The sequence below is a fragment of the Xenopus laevis genome, chromosome 2L, assembly GCF_017654675.1.
Source record: "Xenopus laevis strain J_2021 chromosome 2L, Xenopus_laevis_v10.1, whole genome shotgun sequence".
In the NCBI taxonomy this organism is placed as follows: domain Eukaryota; kingdom Metazoa; phylum Chordata; class Amphibia; order Anura; family Pipidae; genus Xenopus; species Xenopus laevis.
Window position 1 is genome coordinate 151089833 of NC_054373.1, and position 25003 is coordinate 151114835.

General features: G+C 38.7%; 1 protein-coding gene across 2 annotated transcripts in view; it reads right to left on the reverse strand.

Annotated features, from left to right (window-relative positions):
• Nucleotides 1-25003, reverse strand: part of larp4.L (La ribonucleoprotein domain family member 4 L homeolog) — a 38226-nt gene that overhangs the window by 12009 nt on the left and 1214 nt on the right. The window contains exons 2-11 of one of the 2 annotated variants that reach the window (XM_041580752.1): nt 21628-21783; nt 10298-10439; nt 7599-7760; nt 6690-6777; nt 6363-6499; nt 4976-5079; nt 2832-2942; nt 1043-1096; nt 512-724; nt 1-104 (exon numbers count right to left, since the gene is read on the reverse strand). In XM_041580752.1, coding sequence (XP_041436686.1) covers nt 1-104; nt 512-724; nt 1043-1096; nt 2832-2942; nt 4976-5079; nt 6363-6499; nt 6690-6777; nt 7599-7760; nt 10298-10346 — 1022 coding nt within the window. In that variant the 5' untranslated portion in view covers nt 10347-10439; nt 21628-21783. 2 annotated transcript variants of the gene reach the window in all.

The following is a 25003-nucleotide window of genomic DNA, read 5'->3' on the forward strand; positions in this document are numbered from 1 at the left end:
CGGTTCCTATGGAACGGCCGACCTACACTCAAAGAAGCAGAACTTGGTTTGTAAGTTCCTGATGAATTAAAACCATTAACAAATCCCCCATTTTGGAATGGAGCCTGCAGCAAAAGAAGCAACAGAAGTTATGACAACACTAAATAGAAACAGGAGTACAAGAAAGAAAAACACACAATTAGCAAATGATTAAAATATTTAGATTTAGTATGCCGTGTTATAATCATGAAGTCGTGAATTTTAATGTAAAAAAATGCTATACATTCAATATAGCACCTCCTGACTAACAGCACTTTCAGTTTTGACCGTTTGCTACTGAAGAGGCACACCAGGACTTATATATACACATCGCCAGTTAAATATTTTCTTCTTTTAATTGAAAAAAACAAAAAAACAAAAACAAATACATATTATGGGCCCTTTTTACATAAAGGACACTATGGTCAATCTGAAACATAAATTATATCTTGAAATGAATAGCAGGAAGTCATGGTGAATATAAATGGCTTACCAGTGGTGTTTCAAAATAAGGTGCTGGGTTGGGAGACCATGTCTGAGGCACAATGTTATAGATGGAGTACTGTTGATGAGCATTATATACAGGTTGCATAAATAAAGGCGAGGCAAACTGTGCTTGGGTTTGAACTGGCTGTGAGTAAACACTAGAATCCACTGTGCGATATCCATTCTTAGCAAAGAATGTATTGATGGCTTTTATCCTAGCCTTTTGGGGGGAAAATGAATTATGTATCAATTCAGTAGGCAATTAAATGATTAAAAGTCAATTTCTTAACTACTAGTATACAGTTATGTTAAATATGTTAAATTCTATATGAATTATATTAACTGCACTATCATTCTGGTTAGCCCTCTGCCAATAACACTTTTTCTGTATACTTCTAAACCACCCATTGCATTCTGGTAAAATTCCGTAGACAGAGCTGTAAGCACATACACTACATTTAGAAATTCTCATGAACATTAAAACATTACCTGGGAAAACATAGCCCAAAAAAACCCCCACCACTTATGGTATTCTTACCATTATTGGCTTGTCCTGAAAGGTTTTCACTTCTTCTCTTAGATATCTAAATGCCTTTAAGAGGAAACAAGTACTGCAAATTAGAGATAGCAGTCCAGAAACAGCATCCTAATATTTTTGCTTTATTCAGGCTTTACACTTTATATATAAAATATAAGAATTAATTTTGCAGGCATTATGTGGTTAATTTTACTGACTTAAAGGAGAATTGTACACTTGGGGGTGCCAAATGTTAGGCACCCCCAAGTGATTGTACGGACTTACCTGAAACCCCGGGCCGGTACGCCTATCAGCGGAAAACTGGGTTTACCGGGGTTACACCAGTGAGCAACACGGAGCGATGAACTTCCGTCTTTTTCTTTCTTCGAATTTCCTGGGGCAAACGCACGCACAGTTTAACAAAATAGCTGACTATTCATTAAAGTTCGGCTTTTCGTTGTACTGCGCATGCACAGCCGCATGAAGAAGGAAGATCTCTACGTGGTGCTCACTGGTATAACCCCGGGCCGGTGCAGTTTTCTGATAATAGGAGCACCGGCTCAGGGTTTCAGGTAAAGGGATACAATCACTTGGGTGCCTAACATTTGGCACCCCCAAGTGTACGATGCTTTTCCTTCTCCTTTAAGAAGTTATTCAATGGAAAATCAGTTTTAGACGTTTATTATGTGACGCTCACAATGTGGGACTACCAGGAAAATCGGTTCAGCAGAAGCAGTACTTTAAACTGCTGGTTACAGGGCAGTGACAAACCAACTTCCCCCACACAAACACAATTATTTTCATTCAAGAACATTACAAGCAGTGACATGTGGACAGGGGGCATAAAGAATAGAGCTTCTGAAGGGCCTTTGTTTTGTTCATCACAAATACTTGCCCCAGCTGACTACCCTGCACTTCCGGAATGACCGGAGAGTGCAGCAATCAAGGATTGTTGAAGTGTCAGGAGTTCAAAGCTGAATCCTCTTCTCCCTCCACTGCCCAGTCATTCTGGAAGCACAGGGTCGCCAGTTGGAGCCATGTTAGTATATATGTGCTGACCCAAACTAAGCGGTCACTGTTTCTGCTAGCAGGGAGCCAAACTGGGAGGCCCATTTATCAAAGTTTAAATTTCGAATTCATGTGGTTTTTTTTGTTTGTTTTTTAAACTCCCATGAACTCGAAATTCGATCAAAAAATCTATTATAAAAATCGAATTTTTGAAACTCGGGTGACTAGGATCGACCCGAAACTAATTCGATTATTATTTTAAAAACTAGATTCAAGTTTTATTCTCAGAAAAAACCTTGAAAGTTAGGAAGGCTGCTAACAACTCAAAAATGACCTCTGGCCCTCTCCCATTAACTTATACAGCAATTCGGCAGGTTTTAGGTGGCGAGTAGTCGAATTTGAGAGAGATAAATCTCGAAAAGCAAATTAGAATTTTTTTTAAAAAACTCGAATCGAGTTTTAATGTCTCCCTAGTCGAATTTTACAGTTTTGACCGTAAAAAAAAAAAAATTCAAATTTACAAATTGACCCTTGATAAATCTGCCCCTTAGTATTACAGATAGTGAAAAACAGGCAGAAGAGTAGAGATGGAAGAATAGAAGATGCATGAACATAGACCAATAGCTTAGAAATAAGTTGGGAGGTAGGTGCCATATTCATCTACACCTAAATGCACTAATACAATAAGATATACTAGATTTATACTGTATGCCGTTTTCCTTAATTTCGTTGTAGTAACTATAATTTGATATGTTGGACAATATATGTTAAATAGCGAAACCCTGAGGCGCAAAATGCTCACCTGTTGTGCATCAGTATCTGACTGGAATGTAACATACCAGTTGTTATTGTGAGCAAATTCACAACTTATTACTTTGGGGCAGTTTTCGTTATCAAATAGTGCTTTAACCTCCTAAAAACACAAAAGAAAAGTTACGAGTTAAAAATACAAAGTTATATTAGAGGGTACTACAGATGGATCAAGGACATATGTGCAAAACACAATCTCCTAGAACAGTGAGCAGTTCATTTCATAATGCTGCTTTTGTACATGGAAAGACTGGCGAGTTTAATACCGTCAGAAGCAGAAATTCAAATTATAAACAGATAGACCCATAGAAGATATATTTTTATCTATGTATTTACACATATGCATGTTTTGAAAGTGGTTGTTCGACTTTAAATTAACTTTTATTATGATATAGTAAGGGATATTCTGAGACAATTTGCAATTGTTTTTTTATTATCTGTTTTTGAGTTATTTAGCTTTTTATTCAGCAGCTCTCCAGTTTGCAATTTCAGCTATCTGGTTGCTAGTGTCCAAATTACCCTAGCAACAATGCATGGATTTGAATAAAAGATTGGGATATGAATAGAAGAGGGCCTGAATAGAAAGATGAATAATAAAAAGTAGCAATGACTAAACATGTGTAGACTTTTAGATGGGGTCAGTGACCCCCATTTGAAAGCTGGAAAGTCACAAGACGAAGGCAAATAAAACTATAGAAAATAAATAATGATAGCCAATGGAAGAGTTGCTTAGTATTGGCCATTCTATACCATACTAAAAGTTAACTTAAAGCTGAACCACCCCTTGAAACAAAAACCACCAAATCATCATCAGGTCTCCCTAATCTCAGTAGCTGCTATTAGTAATGTGAGCTAAGGGGCAGATGTATTAAGGGTCGAATATTGAGGGTTAATTAACCCTCGATATTCGACTGGCGAATTAAAATCCTTTGACTTCGAATATCGAAGTCGAAGGATTTTGTGCAATTCGATCGATAGCCTATGGGGGACCTTCCCCATAAGGCTAACATTGACTTCGGTAGCTTTTAGGTGGCGAACTAGGGGGTTGAAGATTTTCTTAAAGAGACAGTACTTCGACTATCGAATGGTCGAATAGTCAAACGATTTTTAGTTCGAATCGTTTGATTCGTAGTCGAAGGTCGAAGTAGCCAATTCGATGGTCAAAGTAGCCAAAAAAAAACATTCGAAAATCGAACTTAGTGAATGGGCCCCTTAGTGTTCACTTGCAAGTTCGCTATTGTTTTACTTCTTCGATAAGAAAACCATAATTTACCAGTCTGCATGTGGGGGTCCAAATCAATTATTTTCCAATGTTTTTGTATTATTTTACGAATTTGTTCCGCTTCTACACTATACTCTGTCACAAAGTACATATCTGAACCATCCCTTATATTTTGTAAAATATAAGGGATGGTTCAGATATGTACTTTGTACATCCTCTTGAAGTGAATCGAAGAAGACACACACAGACTTGAATGGGTTGAATAGTCTAGGTTTAGATTTATCTATCACCTGAAATAGCTTGGTGTTAAATAGTACTTAAGAACACTAAACTGTTTTTATAGAAAATAAATTGTTTTTATTTATGATTGTATAGCTTTAAGAGATGTGAACAGAAGTTTGTCATTATGTATAAAGCTATGCTGATTTGTATAGTGTGTAATGCCCTGAAGAAGTGACCAAAGAGGTCACGAAACGCGTTGGCAGTCTTTTCACTGTAAATGTAGACAAGGAATGTGTGCTTTTATGAAGGTGAAATAAAGTAAGATGTTTTAATCGATTTTGTGGATTGCGGTGGATTCCAGACACAATTCAAGTGTGTATATGTTAACCACGCTGCCGAGTGGGAGTGTCGGATAACCTGCAAAGGACGGATGGCGTCAAGCTCCTCGACTCATGCTGGTTTATGAGTGTGTAGATGGCTTTTTAGCTATAAGTTTTTTCCCCATTGCATTGCCCCCGTCCCCACAAAATTAGCTTTTTCTTATTCCTAATTAATAAATCACAATTTTGATTAATTCAGACCACATAAATAGTGTTTGCCCAAAATGTCTTGTAAAAGAATGAGGTTTGAGGCTTCTCAAAGGCACGAGAATGATATAATGAATATACTCCATAGTGCTAGTCAACAAATACCTCCAAAGGAGTAGTTTCTGGTATCTCTCGAAGAATAATAATACATCGCTTGTGGTTCGGTCTTACTTTCTCTCCTTTTTCATCAACTTGCACCACAGGCGTTGCTAAAATAAAATAGCATAGTTTAGGGATATCATACAACATTAATAAAAGAACACACATGAGCAAGCTTTGCATTACCGGGAAACTCTTGAGATAGAGAGGGTAAACAGATTTAGAGGGAGAACAGTATGTCTATTAGTGTGTTATTGTAGTTTTTATTTCTAAATTACACTATTCACACTGCAAATAATTCACTCTACAATATAAACTGTCATTCCTGAACCAGCAAGTGTATTTTTTTTAGTTGTAATATTGGAGTGTAGGCAGCCATCTCAGGTCATTTTGCCTGGTCATGTGCTTTCAGAAAGAGCCAGCACTTTAGGATGGAACTGCTTTCTGACAAGCTTTCTGTAACTGAATGTGTCGCAGTGGGACCTGGATTTTACTATTGAGTGTTGTTCTTAGATCTACCAGGCAGCGATTATCTTGTGTTAGGGAACGGATATCTGACTACCTTCCGACTGTTCTGTTAGGCTGCTGGGTGGAAAGGGGATCACTCCAACTTTGGTGATATCCATCCAACTTGCAGTGAAGCAGTAAAGAGTGACTGAAATTTATCAAAGCACAAGTCACATGACATGGGGCAGCTGGGAAACTGTCAATATGTCTAGCCCCATGTCCGATTTCAAAATTAAAAAAACATCTGTTGCTCTTTTGAGAAATGGATTTCAGTGAATAGTGGAGCAGCACTATTAACCGACGCGTATTGAAAAAAAAAAAAAACATTTTTTCCCATGACAGTATCCCTATAAGATGAGTGAGAATAGCTCACATTCCTACCTATAAACATGGCTATGTGTTAAAAATGCAGCAACTCTGCATTATCACGGAATCAAATAATTAAAGTAACATCAAAAACAGTCAGATTAATGGTTCCTGATGGAATGTACATCACCAGATCAGCACACAAGGGTAGACTTGAACAAATTTTACTGCAAATATTTTAAAAACCTTAGCTAAGCCTACAAAACAGCTGCATTTATTTAACTCCTCAACCCAGAATTTATATTCAGACCTCCTAGTGTGGGGCACCAGATCAATCCATATAATTTGGTTAAAGTTGCAGGTAGCCTAAAAATGTATTCAGCTTGCTCAGAATATTGTATGCATCATCAGGGAGTTTGCCAAGCTGATTGCCTGCATCTTAGTGTAGATGCATTTAATTACACTGAGCTAATCTGGGACATCAGCAGTTGCATCCTGTGGGATCATCGAAGATTCCCAGGGGCTGCACAATTTAAATGATAGAGTGTGTCATTGTTATAATTATTTAGGCTGCACTTACATCTCAATACTTCAAGTATCAGGTCCATGTCAGTGGTCAGCTTCTTTATTCCCTCCATATTTGCAATTGTCCAAACAGGAACAAACTGATCACTATCCATTTGTGACATTAAATACAGATCCTTGGAAAGATTCTCTCTGCAAAATAATTTCATAAAACATTTTAAAATATTTTTATTAATATTTTAATCAATATTACTTAAACATTAGCTTGTTACAAAATTTCAAATTCAATAAAACCACTTCATATCTCCTTCGATTTTTATTCTGTAACTAAAGACCTTTGATTTTGGAAATCATTTCATTAGTAATATTCGTGTCATCTTACCTTGAGAAGCAGAATTCAAGTTGTTTCTTTAAACATTCTTTTAAATCTTCTCCACTAACAACTTGAGGAACTGGGGATGCCCCATCACCTTAAAGGAGAAGGAAATGTTAAACTGCGTAAGCTTGATTAGAAAGGTCTATATAAATAAACCAGTAAACCCTCAAAGTAATGCTGCTCCGAGTCCTCTGTCAAAAGAAATACCACATTTATTTCCTTCTATTGTGTACACATGGACTCCTGTATCAGACTTCCTTCTTTCAGCTTAAACCTACATGGCTAAGGCATGAGCATGCTCAGTTTGCTCCTCTCCCCCTCCCTCCCTGATGTAATTTGAGCCCAGAGCCAAGAGTAAGCAAGGAGAGACTCAGGCAGGAAGTGATGTCACACCAAGCTAATATGGCAGTTGCTATCCTAAACAACCAATAGAGCTTCAAGAGCCGTTTACTCAGGTATGGCAAAGTATTCTACAGAATGAATATAGCGTTTTATCTTGTACTGTTGTGGCTAATCTATTGGCAATAAACTGCCTTAGTAGCCTTCCTTCGTCTTTAAGTTTAGGGAAAACATAAGGATTTTCAGAGAAAGAAACAAAATAAAAAGGACCAAATTACTGAATCCTAAAACAGCAATACCAGTTTGATAAAAGTTTTAAAGTTTCCTTTTACATTACCTGTTCAGTGTAAAAATAAAACTGGTTAAATATATAGGCTGTGCAAAAAAATATAGGACATAACTGTTCAGTTTGTTTCTTTTGAATCTGCCCCTTCAACTACTCAGCAGCATCAATGCTGAAACCAAACAGAAACAGTAATTGTTGCCCTAGCTAGTTCAGTGTTTTCTTAACTGTTCTATAGCCCCAATGTTACATAACCGTGTCAAAACAGAGTTGCAAGCAGCACAGTGACTCACCTGTAACCTCAAACATTTGGTATCCAATCTCATCCTGGACTATTAAGTCCATTCCATTTGCAGTTGCTTCCTCTAAGTTGAGCCCATTTCTGTTCACTTCACAAGACGGGGAATACATTACTTCAAACTGCTTATCGGACTCACTCGGATTTTCTAAATGTCCTAATGCGAGGAAATGAAATTGTTTTAAAAGCTTTGATTTGGTTTGGTCTCATCCTCTCTGTCAAAATGGAATATGTTTGCTTTCTGATGGTAACTTTTGTTTTTGTTTTTTTTTAGGATTTAGAGTACTTTTATTTTTCAGAAAAGCCTTACCACAAGGTTAAGAATCCTTGGAAAATTGCATTGCTGCAAAATCTGCAGCATTCATTAAAAACAGCTAGAGTACCTAATTTCTAGGAATAACTCATTTATTAAAAGGATCTGTTATGATTTTTATGATGTAGTTTTTATTTCTAAATTACATGGTTTACACTGCAAATAACTCACTCTACCATATAAAATTGAATTCCTGAACCAATAAGTGTATTTTTTTAGTTGAAATATTGGTGAGTAGGCAGCCATCTCAGGTCATTTTGCCTGGGCATGTGCTTTCGGAAAGAGACAGCACTTTAGGATGGAACTGCTTTCTGGCAGGCTGTTGTTTCTCCTACTCAATGTAACTGAATGTGTTGCAGTGGGACTTGGATTTTAATATTGAGTGCTATTCTTATATCTGCCAGGCAGCTGTTATCTTGTGTTAACTGATAAGTTCTAAAAAAAAATAATAATGCTGTATTTTGTATAACATAAACATGAACTTTCTGCACCAGAAGCCTAATAAAACAAATCATTTATGCTGTCAAAGTTGGCCGCAGGGGGTCATCATCTTGAAACTTCAGTTGGGAGGTTAAGCTTAGGGATCGTCATAAACTATCCAAACAGCACAAGTCAAATATCTGCCATAGAAGCCGATACAGCAAGACTGATTAATAATCAGAAAATATAGACTGCACTGGGTCTGCGGATATAAATCTCTACAGTCGCCGGCTCCTTTATAGGGAAACAAACATAGCTGCTCGAGGTCGAGGAAGTAAAGTGTGCAAGCTCCCCTCTGCCATTTGAAAGTATGATTGTTTCCCTGCAGAGCAGTAAGGGACCGTCTGAAGATTCCTATTCACAGCTGTCAGAACAAGTAAAACGATAGAGGAATTTCACTGTATAGCTAGGTTTAGTCGAACTAGTCTCTGGATCAACTTGTACTATGAGCTATCTTCCATAACCCTGTATTCCCTCACTTGCTAAAAAGCCATCCAACCCCTTCTTAAAGCTATCTAATGTATCAGGCTGTACAACTGATTCAGGGAGAGAATTCAACATCTTCACAGCTCTCACTGTAAAGAACCCCTTCCGAATATTTAGGGGGAACCATTAAGCATTAGAGAGATTATTATATGATAATCAGGCTTGGGCAAATTTGACCCATTTAGTTTCAGCAAAAAAATTGCCGCCAGCGAAATGTCGCGGACGCCCATTAAAGCCTATGGGCGTCAAAACAACCTTTTTTTTTTTTTGACGCGCAACGCCATACAAGTCTATGCCCATCATTTCCGAGGCTTTACATTTCATCTCATTTACCACTTAGTTGCTCAATTTGGCAGTTTGTCAAGATCCTGTTGCAAGGATGCCACATCCTGGATGGAATTAATTGGGCTGGATAGTTTTGTGTCATCTGCAAACACTGATACATTACTTACAATACCTTCCCCATAGTCATTAATGAACAAGTTAAATAAAAGTGGACCCAATACCGAACCCTGAGGGACCCCACTAAGAACCTTACTCCAAATAGAGAATGTACCATTAACAACCACCCTCTGTACCCGATTCTGTAGCCAGTTTCCTATCCATGTGCAAAATGTGGGGCACGGTATCAAACGCTTGGCAAAATCCAAATAGATCACATCTACTGCCCCCCCCCCCCACTGTCCAGCTTCTTACTTACCTCATCATAAAAAGCAATCAAATTTGTCTGACATGACCTATCCTTCATAAAGCCATGCTCATTACTGCTTATAATGCCATTCACTAGGACAAAATTTTGAATGTGATTCCTTAGCAAGCCTTAAAGTAATTTGCCCACCACAGATGTCAAACTTACTGGCCTAGAATTGCCAGGATGAGATCGTTATGCCTTTTTAAATATTGGAATGACATAAGCTTTTCTCCAATCCATAGGTACCATACCAGATGAAAGCAAATCTGAGAAAATCAGAAATAGGGGCTGAACTGAACTAAGCTCTCTTAGAACCCGGGAGTGCATGCCATCAGGCCCTGGAGCCTTGTTTACATAAATTTTAGCTTTATGAATCATATCCTGAATAAGCCATTGACTAGATTGAGTTGAGCCATCAGTGCAGCTATAAAGTGAGCCTGGGAACTCAGACTCCTCTACTGTATACACTGAAGAAAAGAACAGATTTAGCACATTTGCCTTTTCTGAATCTGTTACAACCATACCCGCATCTTTTTACTATTAATATATTTAAAAACTTTTTGGGGTTAGTCTTAGCCTCAGCCGCAATGCACTCTTAATTTCCTTTCTTTGCCTAGGAAATGAACAAAATATGCTTAAAATAAAAGGCACACATGTCAAAAGAGACTTTTGTTGTGATATTGTCTTTGAATTAAAAAAGAAAGCTATAGAAAAAAACCTTTACCTTCTTGGCAAGTCTGTGTTACCGCTGCCTCATCCCAAGACTCATCCATGCCATTGGCTGTTTGAGATACTTCAGAGCTTCCTTGCGGAATTTCTTGCCATACTTTTGCATTTGGATTTAAGCCAGCACCTTTAGATGCAACCTGAAAAATAGTAAATACATTTTTTCACCCAATTTCGTATTAACAAGAAACAAAAAAAAAACAAAACAGTTTACTGTAAACCATACATTTCCAACAAAGCTATAGAAAGCAATTAAAGTATTACAGTTAGTGAATTTACCAAAGTACAAACTAGATTGTTGGTAAATAAACGACCAACTTGTTCAATAGTGGGAGAGTTGTCAGGCAAGATCTCCCTGTGTATGAAAACAGTAACACAAAAAAAATTAAGTGTTTTAAAGTAATGAAAATATTGTGTACTGTTGCCCCTCACTGGTAAAACTGATCTGTTTGCTTCAGAAACACTACTATAGTTCATATAAACAAGCTGCTGTGTAGCGATGGTGGGAATTGAAAAAGGCTATAGTGGATAACAGCTAACACTATTATATACTACAGAGCTTATCTGCTATCTGCTGTGTAACTGGAGTATTTTCTCCTTTGAATGGCTGCCCCCATGGCTACACAGCAGCTTATTTATATAAACAATAGTAGTGTTTCTGAAGCAAACACAGCAGGGTTTACCAGTGCAGGGCAACACTAAATTATATTTGTACAGGTATGGGACCTGTTCTACAGAATGCTTGGGACCTGGGGTTTTCCGGATAACGGATCTTTCTGTAATTTGAATGTTCACTTTAAGTCAACTTGACTTATGTTAAATAAACCCAATAGCCTGAAGTTGCTTCCAATAAGCATGAATTATATCTTGGTTTGGATCAAGTACAAGGTACTGATTTACTATAACAGAGAAAAAGAAAATCATTTTTAAAAATTTAGATTACTTGATTATAATGGAGTCTATGAGAGATGACCTTTCAGTAATTCGGAGCTTTCTGGATAATGGGCTTCCGGATAACGCATCCCATACCTGTTACTTAAAAAAAAAACTCATTTTTTTGATGTTCCTTTTAATTCAAACCATAAACGATAATTTCAAAACAGTTTGAAAACAGGTTTTGATAAGGGGATGAAGTAGATATATTTCTAATTCCTGGATACTTTGAGAGCTGTACGAGCAGTAGAAGAAGTAGAAAATGCTTTCCCTCACTTTTTATATTGCATACACTTCTAAGAATAAGCAGCCACTGTGACTGGAGGGTGGGAAGCAAGTTCCTGATCACCTCACACAGGGGTCCTACTGTATTAATAATCCCCATTGCAAAAAATAAAAACTATCCAGCCCAATTAATTCCATCCAGGCATCCTTGCAACACAAAGTGGCAAATGAGATTCAATGTTGATAAATGTAAAGTCATGCACCTGGGATGTAAAAATATCCAAGCCACTTATACCCTTAAATGGGACTGCACTAGGCAAATCCATTATGGAAAAGGACCTTGGAGTCCTTGTAGATGATAAACTTGGCTGTAGCAAGCAATGCCAGTCAGCAGCATCAAGGGCAAATAAGGTCTTGAGCTGTATTAAAAGGGGCATAGAGTCATGGGAGGAGGGGGTCATTCTTCCACTGTATAGAGCACTTGTAAGGCCCCATCTAGAATATGCCGCACAGTTTTGGTCTCTATCACTCAAACAGGACATTATTGTATTAGAGAGAGAACAGAGAAGGGCAACTAAGCTGGTAAAAGGTATGGAAAATCTTAGCTATGAGGAAAGACTGGCCAAATTGTGGATGTTCACGCTGGAGAAGAGGCGCTTAAGGGGTGATATGATGACTATGTATAAATATATAAGGGGATCATATAACAATCTCTCTAATGCTTTATTTACCAGTAGGTCTTTCCAGCTGACACAAGGTCACCCATTCCGATTAGAAGAAAAGAGGTTCCGCCTAAATATTCGGAAGGGGTTTTTTTTTTTTTACAGTGAGAGCTGTGAAGATGTGGAATTCTGTCCCTGAATCAGTTGTACAGGCTGATACATTAAATAGATTTAAGAAGGGGTTGGATGGCTTTTTAGCAAGTGAGGGAATACAGGGTTATGGGAAATAGCTCATTGTACAAGTTGATCCAGGGACTAGTCCGATTGCCATTTTAGAGTCAGGAAGGAATTTTTCCCCCTCTGAGGCAAACTGGAGAGGCTTCAGATGTTTTTTTTTTATGCCTTCCTCTGGATCAACTGGCAGTTAGGCAGACTAAAAAAAAAAAAAACTAAAAGGTTGAACTTCATGGACATGTGTCTTTTTTCAACCTGACTTACTATGTTACTATGGTTGCAGCCTTGATGTCCAGTGAATGCAGAATGACAGGGAATCAACAGGGATGTGGGCAGCCAAGAATCGCAATTTTTCAGGAAATCATGACTTTACTTGGCCATTAAGTAGTTGTTTTATGAACAAGTAATGGCACTGCCAAACAGTTCATGGGTCACTTTAGCTTGGTCCAGTGCTTAATTTACAGATTTGCAAAAGTAAATATTTCAAAGTCACTGAAATCATATCCGTTCCAATTTCTAAGTAACTAGCAAACAAATGATAGGAATGTGTACAGATGAACAGTGACGTATGAGCAGAGCAGGGAAGGATCAGATCCAAGCTGCTGTATTTACAAATGCCTTTCAACAAGCTTTGTCGACGCATGATGTACACAGCCAACTGCAAGCATCACAGCAGGGCAGAAAAAACTGGATATCAAAAAATGAAAGTGCTTTTAAGTAATGAATAAATAAACAATGTACTGCTGCCCTGCACTGGTAAAACTGGTGTGTTTGCTTCAGAAACACTACTATTGTTTATATAAACAAGCTGCTGTGTAGCCATGGGGGCAGCCATTCAAGCACAGGACACATGCTAGATTAATAGATAAGCTATGTAGAATCCGCTGTGTAACCTGCACATTTTCTCCTTTTCCTTGAATGGCTGCCCTCATGGCTACACAGCAGCTTGTTTATATAAACTAAAGTAGAATTTCTGAAGCAAACACACCAGTTTTACCAGCGCAGGGCAACAGTATACTATGTTTTCATTACTTTAAAAAAAATGTAAATTTTTTTGGTGTTACTGTTATTTTAATTCAGCATCAGCGCAATAAATCAGACTTGATCGGAAAATGTTCTTTGTTTTGTTTTTACCTTGACTACTGTCCCTCTCCAGTGCTGTAATTTAAATTGATTGTTTAGGGTAAGGACACACGGGCAGATTCGGGAGATTAGTCACCTGGCGACAAATCGCCTCTTCTTCAGGGAGACAATCTCCCCCGAACTAGCGGCACTTCGTTTTCTGAAGTCGCCTCTATGGCGACTCCAGAAAACGAAGCGCTGCGAGTGGCATCCCACTGATTTTTCATTATAGCCAGCGGGAAGCTAGGGGAAGGCAGTTCGGAGAGATTTCCTCCGAATCTGCCCTTGTGTCCTTACCCTTAAATACAGATCATGAGCTCTGTATAAGCAACCCCCCCCTGTTTTCCCAACTGTTAGGCTATGAGATAAACAGCAGTTCGTTGGGCAAATTTTTTTTCCCACTTTTGCTCCTCGGAAGAACCACAAGAAGGTGGAAAAGTGAAATGCTAGTTTCCGCTATCAATCTGGATCCTATGGTGCAGTACCGTTAATTTGTTATAATAAAGTGCCAAGTGCAACACACTGTGCCGTGCTAATTTTCATAAAATTTCTTTAGAAAAAAAACATGTGCCAAGAGCCATTCAGGTAAGTTAGACCAAGGATGACAGGGTTAAGAATAGTGTAGCACATTATCCATGTTGTGCCTCCCTACAGAGAATTGTTGTCACTGGAGTTTCCAACAGAGGGAACCAGCAAAGGGCAGCTGCAATCATAATCACATAGGGGGTGGGGCATATTTATTAACATTCATCTCCTTTTGATATTATGGGACGTATTGATTAACAGTGGAAACAAACATCACTGGTGGCAACAAATCAGATCTTTGCTTTTGTTTTCTAACTTGTAGGTGACTGTTCAAATCTAAATGCTGATTGATTGCTATGGGCAAAATCACTGGTGATGTTTGTACAAACTGTTAATAAATACCCCACCATTATATCAAAAGAAGATTCCACAGGATGAGCTCTGAACTTTGTATCAAAGTACTTTCAACTTCAGCTTTTGCTGTGCTTAGTGCAAAGTGAGAGAAAAAAAAAAAGTCAATAGATATTTAAGTGAAATATGTAAAAGGTATGTCTGGCCCAAGCTCTAATCATTGACTAAGGGGCAGATTTATCAAGGGTCGAGTTGAAAATTAGAATTTTCGAATTTTTTATGGTCAAAAAAAAAAAAGAAACTGTCAAATTCGACTAGTGAGTTATTCAATTTTGATTCAAGTTTTTCTTAAAAAAGAATTTAAATGAAATTTTCGATTTTTCATACTCTTGCCCTTTAAGAGCTCGAATTAGACTATTCACCACCTAAAACCTGCCAAACTGCTGTTTAAGTCAATGGGAGAGGTTCAAATTGGAGTTGTTTGCAGCCTTCCTAAGGGCTCTAACAGACAAGCGTTTTTACCTGCACTCCCCTGTGTTCCGGTTTCATGCGTTCAGCCGCAGGGGGGCGCAGGAGTAGACGCACTGAATTCTTTTCAACGTACTCTCACAGACGCATGTAAGCGCCGAACGCAGGTAAAATGCAACATGCTGCATCCCAACCTGCGTTTGCCATTTACATGCGTCTGTGTGAGAACAGCCACATTGAAATGAAATGGGACAGAAGAAATTAAAGCACAGATAACCAAGTTCCACTGTTCCTGTTTCCTTCATTAATAGGAAGATTTCATTCCTGTTTATCAAGGTTTTATGTAACCAGTGATTCAAAGCATGGTTCTCCTTTTCAACAGGCTAAAACAGAAGTCGATCACTGTAACCTCTTCTGACATGAACTAAGGCAATGAAACATATGGAACTGACCCTTAGCTAAGCGGACGGGAATTTAGCATTTAAAGGGGAAGTCACACTTTAAAGTAAATATGATGCTGAGCTTATCCAGATGATAAAAAAAATAGATTGAAAGGTTTCTGTTGTACAACCGCAAAACATTACTGGAATTTTTTTTTATTACCCAATACCTAGGGGACCTGGGTTTTTCCGGATAATGAATATTTCTGTAATATGGAGCTTCATCCTTAAAGTCTCCTAGAAAATCATGTAAACATTAAATAAACCCAATATGTTGACTTTGCTTCCAATAAGGATTAATTGTCTCTTAGTTGGGATCGAGTACAAGCAACCGTTTTATTATTACAGAGAAAAACGACATCCTTTTTAAAAATTTGGATTATTTGGATAAAATAGAGTGTCTATGGGAGGATAATCTTTCTGTAATTTGGAGCCTTCTGGATAACGGGTTTCCGGCTAAAGGATCCAAAACCTGTACTAGCATTATATAATTTAGCAGAAAGCACAATAAAAGATGCAACCTATGGAAAAGCCATATATAAACTATTGATTTCTGAAATGTAATTACTTTTCAGCTAAAGATTAGGCAAAAGCCTCTCAGATGGGATGGGGCGCTACAAGATTGTTTTGGAGAATACGTGATATTTGCCATTTAAAAGGACTACAAACACAACAAATACAATTTTGCCTTAAAAAAAATACTGTCTACCCAAATTTTCTATAGACAAATCACAAAATTTAACAAAACAAACCAACAATACAGAAAGGGAGCAAAAATACTGCTTTCAATTGCAATTACATTTACAAATAACAGCACTGAGAAAGTTGCTTAGAATTACATTTTCTTTCATTATGCAAAATTGTGTTTTGGGGTTTTCAAATCATTAAAAGTCACAGAAGCACATTGTATTGGCTTGGACCACTCCAAATAAAAATGGGTGCCTATAAGGGCTCATTTCGACAGTTTTTTGATTTCCACCGCAGGGAAGCGCTGAACGAAATACAGCCTGTATTTCCATCATGTTTAGGGAAATAGAGACTGTGTTTTGTCTGCACTTCCCTTTACATATCCGTTAGAAATATCCCCACTGACTTCAATGAAGAAAAAGCGGTGTGTTCAGTTGGAACTTTAGAATTCACACCTGCTTTTCATTTCCCAAAACATTAAGGGCTCTTACAGGCAAGCGTTTTTACCTGCGCTCCGTTTTTCTGCGTTCAGCCGCATTACATTTTTTCCAATGGGGCTGTGCTCGCACAGGCGCGTGTAGGCGCCCAACGCAGGAAAAATGCAGCATGTTGCGTCTCAACCTGCGTTCCGCGCCTACATGCACCTGTGTGAGTACAGCCCCTTTGGAAAAAATGTAATGCGTCTATTCCTGCGCTCCCCTGCGGCTGAACGCAGAAAAACAGAACGCAGGGGAGCGCAGGTAAAAACACTCGTCTTCAAGAGCCCTAAGAGTGATGGGAGGAGACATTAAACAGGTGTCTAAACTTTCCAGACTTCAAAATGACATTATGATGGGACGCAAAGAGGACATTCCTTTTGAGAATGAGAGTGGGTGCTTAAAAGGGGTGGTTTACCTTTAGGTTAACTTTTTGTATGTTATAGAATTGCCCATTCTAAGCAACTATTCAAGTGGTTTTCATTATTTATTTCTTATAGTTTTATAATCATTTGCCTTCTTATTCTGACTCTTTCCAGCTTTCAAACGGGGGTCACCCATCTTAAAACAAAAGCTCTGTAAGACTACAGATGTATTGTTATTGCTACTTTTTATTACTCATCTTTCTACCCAGGTGCTCTCCTATTCATATTCCAGTCTCTTATTCAAATCAAAGCATGGTTGATAGGGTAATTTGGACCCTAGGAACCACACTTCTGAAATTGCAACCTGGAGAGCTGCGGAATAAAAGCGAAATATATTAAAAAACAAATAAAAAACAATTGCAAATTGTCTAAGAATATCACTCTCTACATCATACATACATCATAAAATTTAACTCAAAGGTGGACAACCCCTTTAATGGTGATAGGAGGAGACAGAACAGCTCGCATTAGGTAAACAGATGTCTAAGAGTAAGGGCACACCTGGCGATTCGGGGAGATTTAGGCGACTTAATCTCCCGTAACACCTTTGCTCTTTCCTCGTGAGGCAACTTCGGAATACGAAGCGACGCATGTGCCATGCCGCAGGCGACTTTTCATTATAGCCGGCGCAAGACAGAGGGAAGGCATTCGGGGAGATTAGTCACCGGAAAGGCGAGGCAATTACCCTAAACTTTTCAGACATCAAAATGACATTATGATGAAGTGCACAGAGGACACTCCTCCTTTTGAGAATGAGATAGGGTGCTTTAAGATAGGGTGCTTTAAGATATAACAAAACAATTGCATTGCAGTCATTTGCACATATCAAGCAGCTGTAAAAATAGGTGATTTCTAAATGACAGTAGAGAAAAAAAGGGCAAGCAAATGCTGTAGGTGCCCATGAGTATGTACAGAGGAGCAGACAACACATGCTTACAGTCACTAATCTTAGCACTCCCTGACAAAGCAACTGCCTGACAGCATGTGTCAGCTGATTCCTGCAGCCTCAACAACAAAAATAATATGCTTATGTGACACCGGCCTTACACAATGCCAAACTCTTCTCTTGTTTACTGGTTTTCAAATCCATCTTCAAATAAAAAGATTCTCTATGATAAGAAATAATGACATATAGAATATATAGGAGAACATGCAGATACACTGCTTGGGGAGCCACATTTAGAAAAATATCACCAGGAACATCCAGGTGCCAGCGCAGGTATGCACATGATTTCCCAGATTGGAAGGAGACAAAAAAAAAAACCACGCCATTTAAGGGGCAGATTTATCAAGGGTTGAAGTGAAAATTAGAATTTCGAGCTTTCGACTAGTCCAAATTCGATCAAAATTTGAAGAAAATTCAAATATTAAAATTTATCATGTGATCTCTCTTTAAAAATTCGACTTCGACCATTTGCAATCTAAAAACCGCGGAATTACTGTTTTAGCCTATGGGGGACCTCCTAGAACCTATTTGGAGTCAATTGGTGGACTGAAAAATCAAACGTTGAATCAAATTTGATCGAACATGATGTTACTTCGATTCGTATTTGAACTAAAATGGCCTATTCACCTGAAGGAAAAAAAACGTGTTTTTCTTTTTAATAAATTTCGGTTGCTCTTTTTTTATTCGAAATTCGACTCTTGATAAATCTGCCCCTAAGTGTTAACAAAAGCAGAGCATTGTAATTTGTTGCAGAGGGCTGTGTCCGTGTTGTTATATTAAGGACTTGTGCGTGATTAAAAAATAATGAAATAAATAAAATGTTGCTAAGCTATCACATTTTTCTTATTTTCCTATTTTAGAACTCTGGGGTAGGGTATTAAATGAGCATGTCCAAAAAAAGAAAAGAGATATCAATGTTATAAAAGCAGACAGGAGTTGGGTTCCAAAGAGATTTTTTTCCGGTAAAAGTGCTGAGTTATGCATGACAATTTGGGAAACCATTCAGCACTTCCTAATCCTAAAATAACCCAATAATTACTCCCCTGGCTATCACGTGACTTGGACAGCTAATCTCATCCTTTCTTAGGGTAAGGTCCCACTGGGAGATTCGGGGAGATTTAGTCGCCCGGCGACTAATCGCCTCTTCTTTGGGGCAACTAATCTCCCCGAACTGATACCCAACCTGCAGGCTAGCCTTCACAAGAAACCACACATGGTTTGGAAAACATAATTTCAACTTTGTTAAAGTTTATGCACACATGCAAAACTACACTTGCTAGGTGAGACGTTCTCTGTTCAGTCACTCACATGCTGGTCCAGATCGAGACTAAGAGATGGTTTGGCCCAAGGCCAAAGTTGGCGGTTTAGATCGTGCATGCAGGGAAGCCAAAAGAACCCCAGACTGAAACAAAAGATTGCACAATAGAGTATTCCTTGACATAAAGAAGGCCCATTTATCAAAGTCCAAATTTATCTCAATATTATCTGAAGAAAACTTAGACCAAATCTGTATTTATCAATACACTTTCCTGAAAATTTTGTTTTAAAGGGAAAATTCCGAATTTTACGAATTTTTCAGAACTTCTGCACGAAAACTTAAGATTATTGCATGAAACTCAGCACAGATCAAAAAATCTTTGGGACTTCTCCCATTGACTTACATGCAACCTCGATAAATTCCAATTTTATACTAAAAAACCCACCAATTTTTCAGATTTTCTGCATTCAGAGTTTAGTAAATAACCCTCCTAGCTGTGGATGTACTTCTGATGAGTTGCTTTGATATGCTTATTTTCTTGGCCTGAAAGTACCACGTTTAATTTTATGTTTGCATTCTGGCCCAATACGTATTTGCTCAGATTCACATGCAAGATTGCAATATCCTTATAAAGATCCTTAAAGCACCAACAATTCAGCATGTATGAGTCTCCCCTTAATATTAATAAAGTGCTTTGCTTAGTCAGAAAGGTACAGCTATGGGACCTGTTATCCAGAAAGATTGGGACCTAGGGTTTTCTGGATTAAAAATGTTTATGTAAATTGGATCTTCATACCTTAAGTCTATTAGAAAATCATTTAAACATTCAATAAACCCAATAGGCTGGTTTCGCTTCTAATAAGGATTAATTATATCTTAGTATCCTGTATATGAGCCATACTGTTTTTTTCCATGACAGAGAAAAGGGAAATCTTTTTTTAAAAAATTCAGATTCAGAGCCTTGCCGTAGTGTGGAGCTTTCTGGATAACGGATCCAATACTTTCACTAGCTAAAATCTGAAACTGGCCACTGGCCATATGCATACCATAACATTGTATGAAAAGCAGCTGGACAGTGGTCTATTTTTGCGTAATTTAGCTTTTTGTTTAGCAGCTCTACAATTTGGAAATAATAAGTTATCTGGTCGCTAGTGAAACGATTACACTCTTTTCATTTATACATTAGAAGCTGAATAGGATAGGGACTGAATAAACAGATAAGAAATATAAAAAAAAAAAGAAAAAGAATTTTGGATGCAGAGGTTGCTGACCACAAACCTGACTACATTTTAATCTGGAGAGAGGCAAAAGAGGAAGGTAAAAACTAAGAACACAACATTCTAATACAGGTATGGGGCCTATTATCCAGAATGCTCAGGACCTGGGATTTCCCGGATAATGATTCTTTCTGTAATTTGGATCTTCATATCTTAAGTCTACTAGAAAATTGCGTAAAAATAAAATGAGCCCAATAGGCTGGTTTTGCTTTCAATAAGGATTAATTATATCTAAAGGTGGCCATACATGGATAGATCCGCTCGTTTGTCGATGTCGCCAAACGAGCGGATCTCCCTCCGATATGCCCACCTTGAGGTGGGCAATATCGGGCTGATCCGATCGTGGGCCCAACGATCGGATCCTAGCTTTAGCAAACGGGCGGTCGGATCGCGGGACCGCATCAACGAACAGATACGGCCGCAATCCGATGGGATTTTTAATCCCACCTGATCGAGATCTGTCCGACCTTTGGCCAGATCTTGATCGGGGAAGCCTGTCGGGGGCCCCCATACACGGGCCAATAAGCTGCCGACTCGGTCTGTCGGCAGCTTTTATCGGCCCGTGTATGCCCACCTTAAATTGGGATAAAGTTGGCCTTTCCATAATTTGGAGCTTTCTGGATAATGGGTTTCTGGATAATGGACCCCATACCTGTAGTAAATTTAAAGGTGAACTACACAGTCAAGTTGCTTTAAAATTTGCCAATATTTTCTCTGGAGTGTGGTCTTATACTAAGGCAGAAAGGGGAGTGTGTTAAGCACAGTTATGTCATTTTCGTTGTAAATTGCCTTGATTTTCAACCATGAAACATTCCCTTACTTTCAAGTCTGGTTTCAGTGAATTAACAGAATGAAGACAAAATGTATATAACAATTCTAGCTTACCAGTGTGCTGGCTTTTGCTACATTAGCTTATTTTGCTTAAAACGGAATGAACTGACAAAAATGGAAAGCGGTAGGAGAGGTGAAATCTTACAAAAAGCATCAAATGGCAGCAGAACCTCAGAATCACCGGAGGAAGGGGGGGGGTTACAGTCATGAATCAAACGCTTGCACTGGTGCCTTTTTTTTATTAATCTTGCATTATGCAGCTAGTAACCTACACATTGTACTGTGGTACAAAAAAACTCCTCACACAGAAAGACAGTGTTTAGGACTCATTTATAAAGTAACAAGTGATTACTCAGCACTATCTATTTGTGTCTCTGCTTGAGGCACAGGGAAAGCACTTGGCCAAGGTCACAGGACACAAACAAAAAGACACAAGACTGCACAATCCATGATAGAAGTTGTAATCACCTTTGTTGGTTATCTGGTGACTATGTCTGACACTGCAAATTACAGCCATCCTGAAGAAATGTATCCACAGACTTGCCTACATGCCGGAGCCTCTAAGAACGAAGTTTCATCATAGCACATATGCAGGCTGCTGATTAAGGGCTAGGAAGAAACCTCCTGAATGATGAGATGCAATCTTTTAAGATTTCATATTTACAAAAATGTCAGTTAGTCAAATAAATGGTATCACATTGACAACCCCTCCTTTTTTTTATTTCTTTTTCGGAAATATGACTAACAAGGTCCAACTCCTGGTACTTTGGGCCATGAAGTCCCCACATAAAACTCATGTGATCACAAGGGAATCTGCTGCTCCACCAGACTGATAAGACTGGATGCTTTCTACTTATTTCAAAACTGCACAAGCCTTTCAGAAACTTTGAATATACTTCATGATAATCTCAATATAACGCTTTTGCAAATAGCAACATGCAGGACCGCCATCAGAAATCGCAGGGCCCCATACAACAACATTTCCTGGGACCCCTGGGCTGGGCCCACCGCAAGCCCCACCTACAGGTCCGCCCTCCCCACCCCACAGTAAAAAAACAAAAAAAAAATATTGGTGGCTCGGGTTCCCACGTTAATAAAAAATAAAAAGATATTGGTGGTCAGGGCCCCCCATAAAAAAACAGTTGTGCCCAGGGGCCCCCCCATTAAAAAATATTGGTGGTTAGGACCCCACATGAGAAAAAAAAATTGGTGGCCAGGGCCCCCCCCCCACATTATAAGAAAGGCCAGGGCCCCTTAAACGTCCATGCCTTCCCGAAGTTAGCAGCTCTCAGAAAGATGGGGGGCCCAGCTGATCAAGTAAATGTGGCGTGGCCGGGCCCCCCTTACCCTAGGGCCCCCTACAACTCTCCCCCCCCCTGATGGCTGCCCTGGCAACATGTAATACAGCCGGGACACACGAGCTCTACAACTATTATGTGAGGAAGCATTCCTAAAGCCAAATTGCAACCTTGTTTCAATGTCAAAAACAACTGGGGCCTTTGTAAGAAATGTTTACAGTGCTCTGATCTAAACCGTCCCAAATCAGACACCATTAAACCATAGAGGAACTGGTGAGTGAGGCTCAATTAAAACAATAAATTTAAATGAGTTCAACAGACAGGTGAAGGCTACCGACACGTCTATGACAAACGAAGGTTAGGATATCCTAAATGACAAGGATGGAAACAATTCAGAACATACAATTAATACTCCTTTTCAGAAAGAATAAACGGCAAACTGCTCATCTAGTTGTGCCTGTAATTCCATGCAGTCATCTGAAAATAACCTGCAGACTCCCATGGATCTCTGCCACTATTCATTCAGTAAAAGAACAAACAGGACTTAACAGTTTAAGTCAATAATACTCTCAAGCCTTTGAAACAAAATGGAAAAAGTAGGCGTTTAGATTTGTCCTTGAATGGCTGTGTAGCCACCAGGAAGTGCTGCTGCTGCTGCTAGACCTGGGGGAATTGCTGCTCATCACATGGGGGAGGAATCACAAATGTCTGATGCACTAGTAAAGCAGGATGTCCATCACCCTTTTAGTTGTTGAACAGAACTCCCAGCATCCTGTAATAGCATTCAGTTTAGGCTGCAAGATTTAGCCTATTCTAACAGGACGCCGAGATTTGTAGTTCAATAGCTAAAAGCCTTGCACATTGGCCAGGGAACAAGCATTTCAATGGGGATTAATCCCTCCCCCAAGCGAAAGAACTTTTGGAAACAGATTTCTGTTACTTCATTTTGATGCATCTGTGATAGTAAAAGCAAAGTATACTGGCTATTCTGGTGTGGATATATATTAACAAGTGTTTAAATCTCCAAATTGTAATTGTGGCTGCCAGAGTCCTCCTTTTATACCTATTAGATATATATATAAATAACATTCCTAGGCGAATGGACGTAGACCCCAATTGGCTACAAAACGATAATTGTTTTTGTTCTGTAACCAACCGGGGGTTGAGTCCATTATCCTCGGGAATATTATTTCTATTTTAAGTATACAGGCTACTTATGCAACACTAGGCCTTCATAAACAGTGTGAATGTGTGCTCTCTCCTGCTGCAAGACTGCCCATCCTGCTGCATCACTAAGCATGATTACATTATGATATAGGGGGTGCAGGGATCTGGCCAGCCCAGCAGGGATGTTTGCTGTAGTTAGTCAGTTGGAATATAATGAATATATATTCTAGAAGCTTTTAATATATATATATATATATATATATATATATATATATATATATATATATATATATATATATATATATATATAGTCCCTCGAATGACGGCACTCCAGAATCCAACGTTTCGATACCACACAGGTATCTTCGTCAGGGAAGATACCTGTGTGGTATCGAAACGTTGGTTCATCCTAATAAACCTTTATGATATTTATCTACTGACTCAAGCGTGACTGATTCTGGAGTGCCGTCATTGGAGGGACTTTGTATGTGTTTACAGACTGGCACCCGGCCCTTGCAGCATTCATGGTTGTGCGTTCCTGCTCGTCCAGGTATATATATATAACAATCAAACTGGAGCACTCACATGACAAAAATAGGCAGCTGCCTGGGTGCTGGTTATATAATAATACAAATAGAAACCAAAAAAACGCACTCACAGGACTTGATTTGTGCAAACAAAGTGGTTTTATTCCGAAGTTTCGGCTCTAACACTCGAGCCTTCTTCAGGAAGTGAACATATCAAAAACAACAAGAAAACACACAGGGCTTTTCTCAGTGCAAAAAAAAAAAAAAAAAAAATCAGTTTATTTCAACGTTTCGGCTCCTAACTCAAGCTGTCTACAGGAAGTGCACTTCCTGAGGTTGGCTTGAGTTAGGAGGTGAAATGTTGAAATAAACGACTTTTTTTTCACTAAGAAAAGCCCCGTGAGTGTGGTTTTCTTGTTGTTTTTATATATAAATAGATAGATTGATTATAGTTAGATAGATGATAGATAGATGATAAATAAAGGATAAATATATAGATAGAGGATATATAGAACTAAGAAAAGCCCTGTGAGTGTAGTTTTCTTGGTTTTTTTTATATATAGATATATGATTAGACAGACAGACAGATAGATAGAGGATATTTAGGTGGACAGACATGATAGATAGGATAGACAGATAGATGATTGATAGACAGGCCCGGACTGGCAATCTGTGGGCTCTGACAAATGCCAGAGGGGCTGCTATAAGGTCCCATAGAAAGTCAGTATTTAGTGGGCTGGTGGGGGCTGTTTGGGCCTCTGTGTGGGCTCATTAGGCCTCTGTGTACCTGAAATGCCAGGGCCTATTTTAATTCTCAGTCGGGACCTGTAGATAGAGGATATATAGATAGAC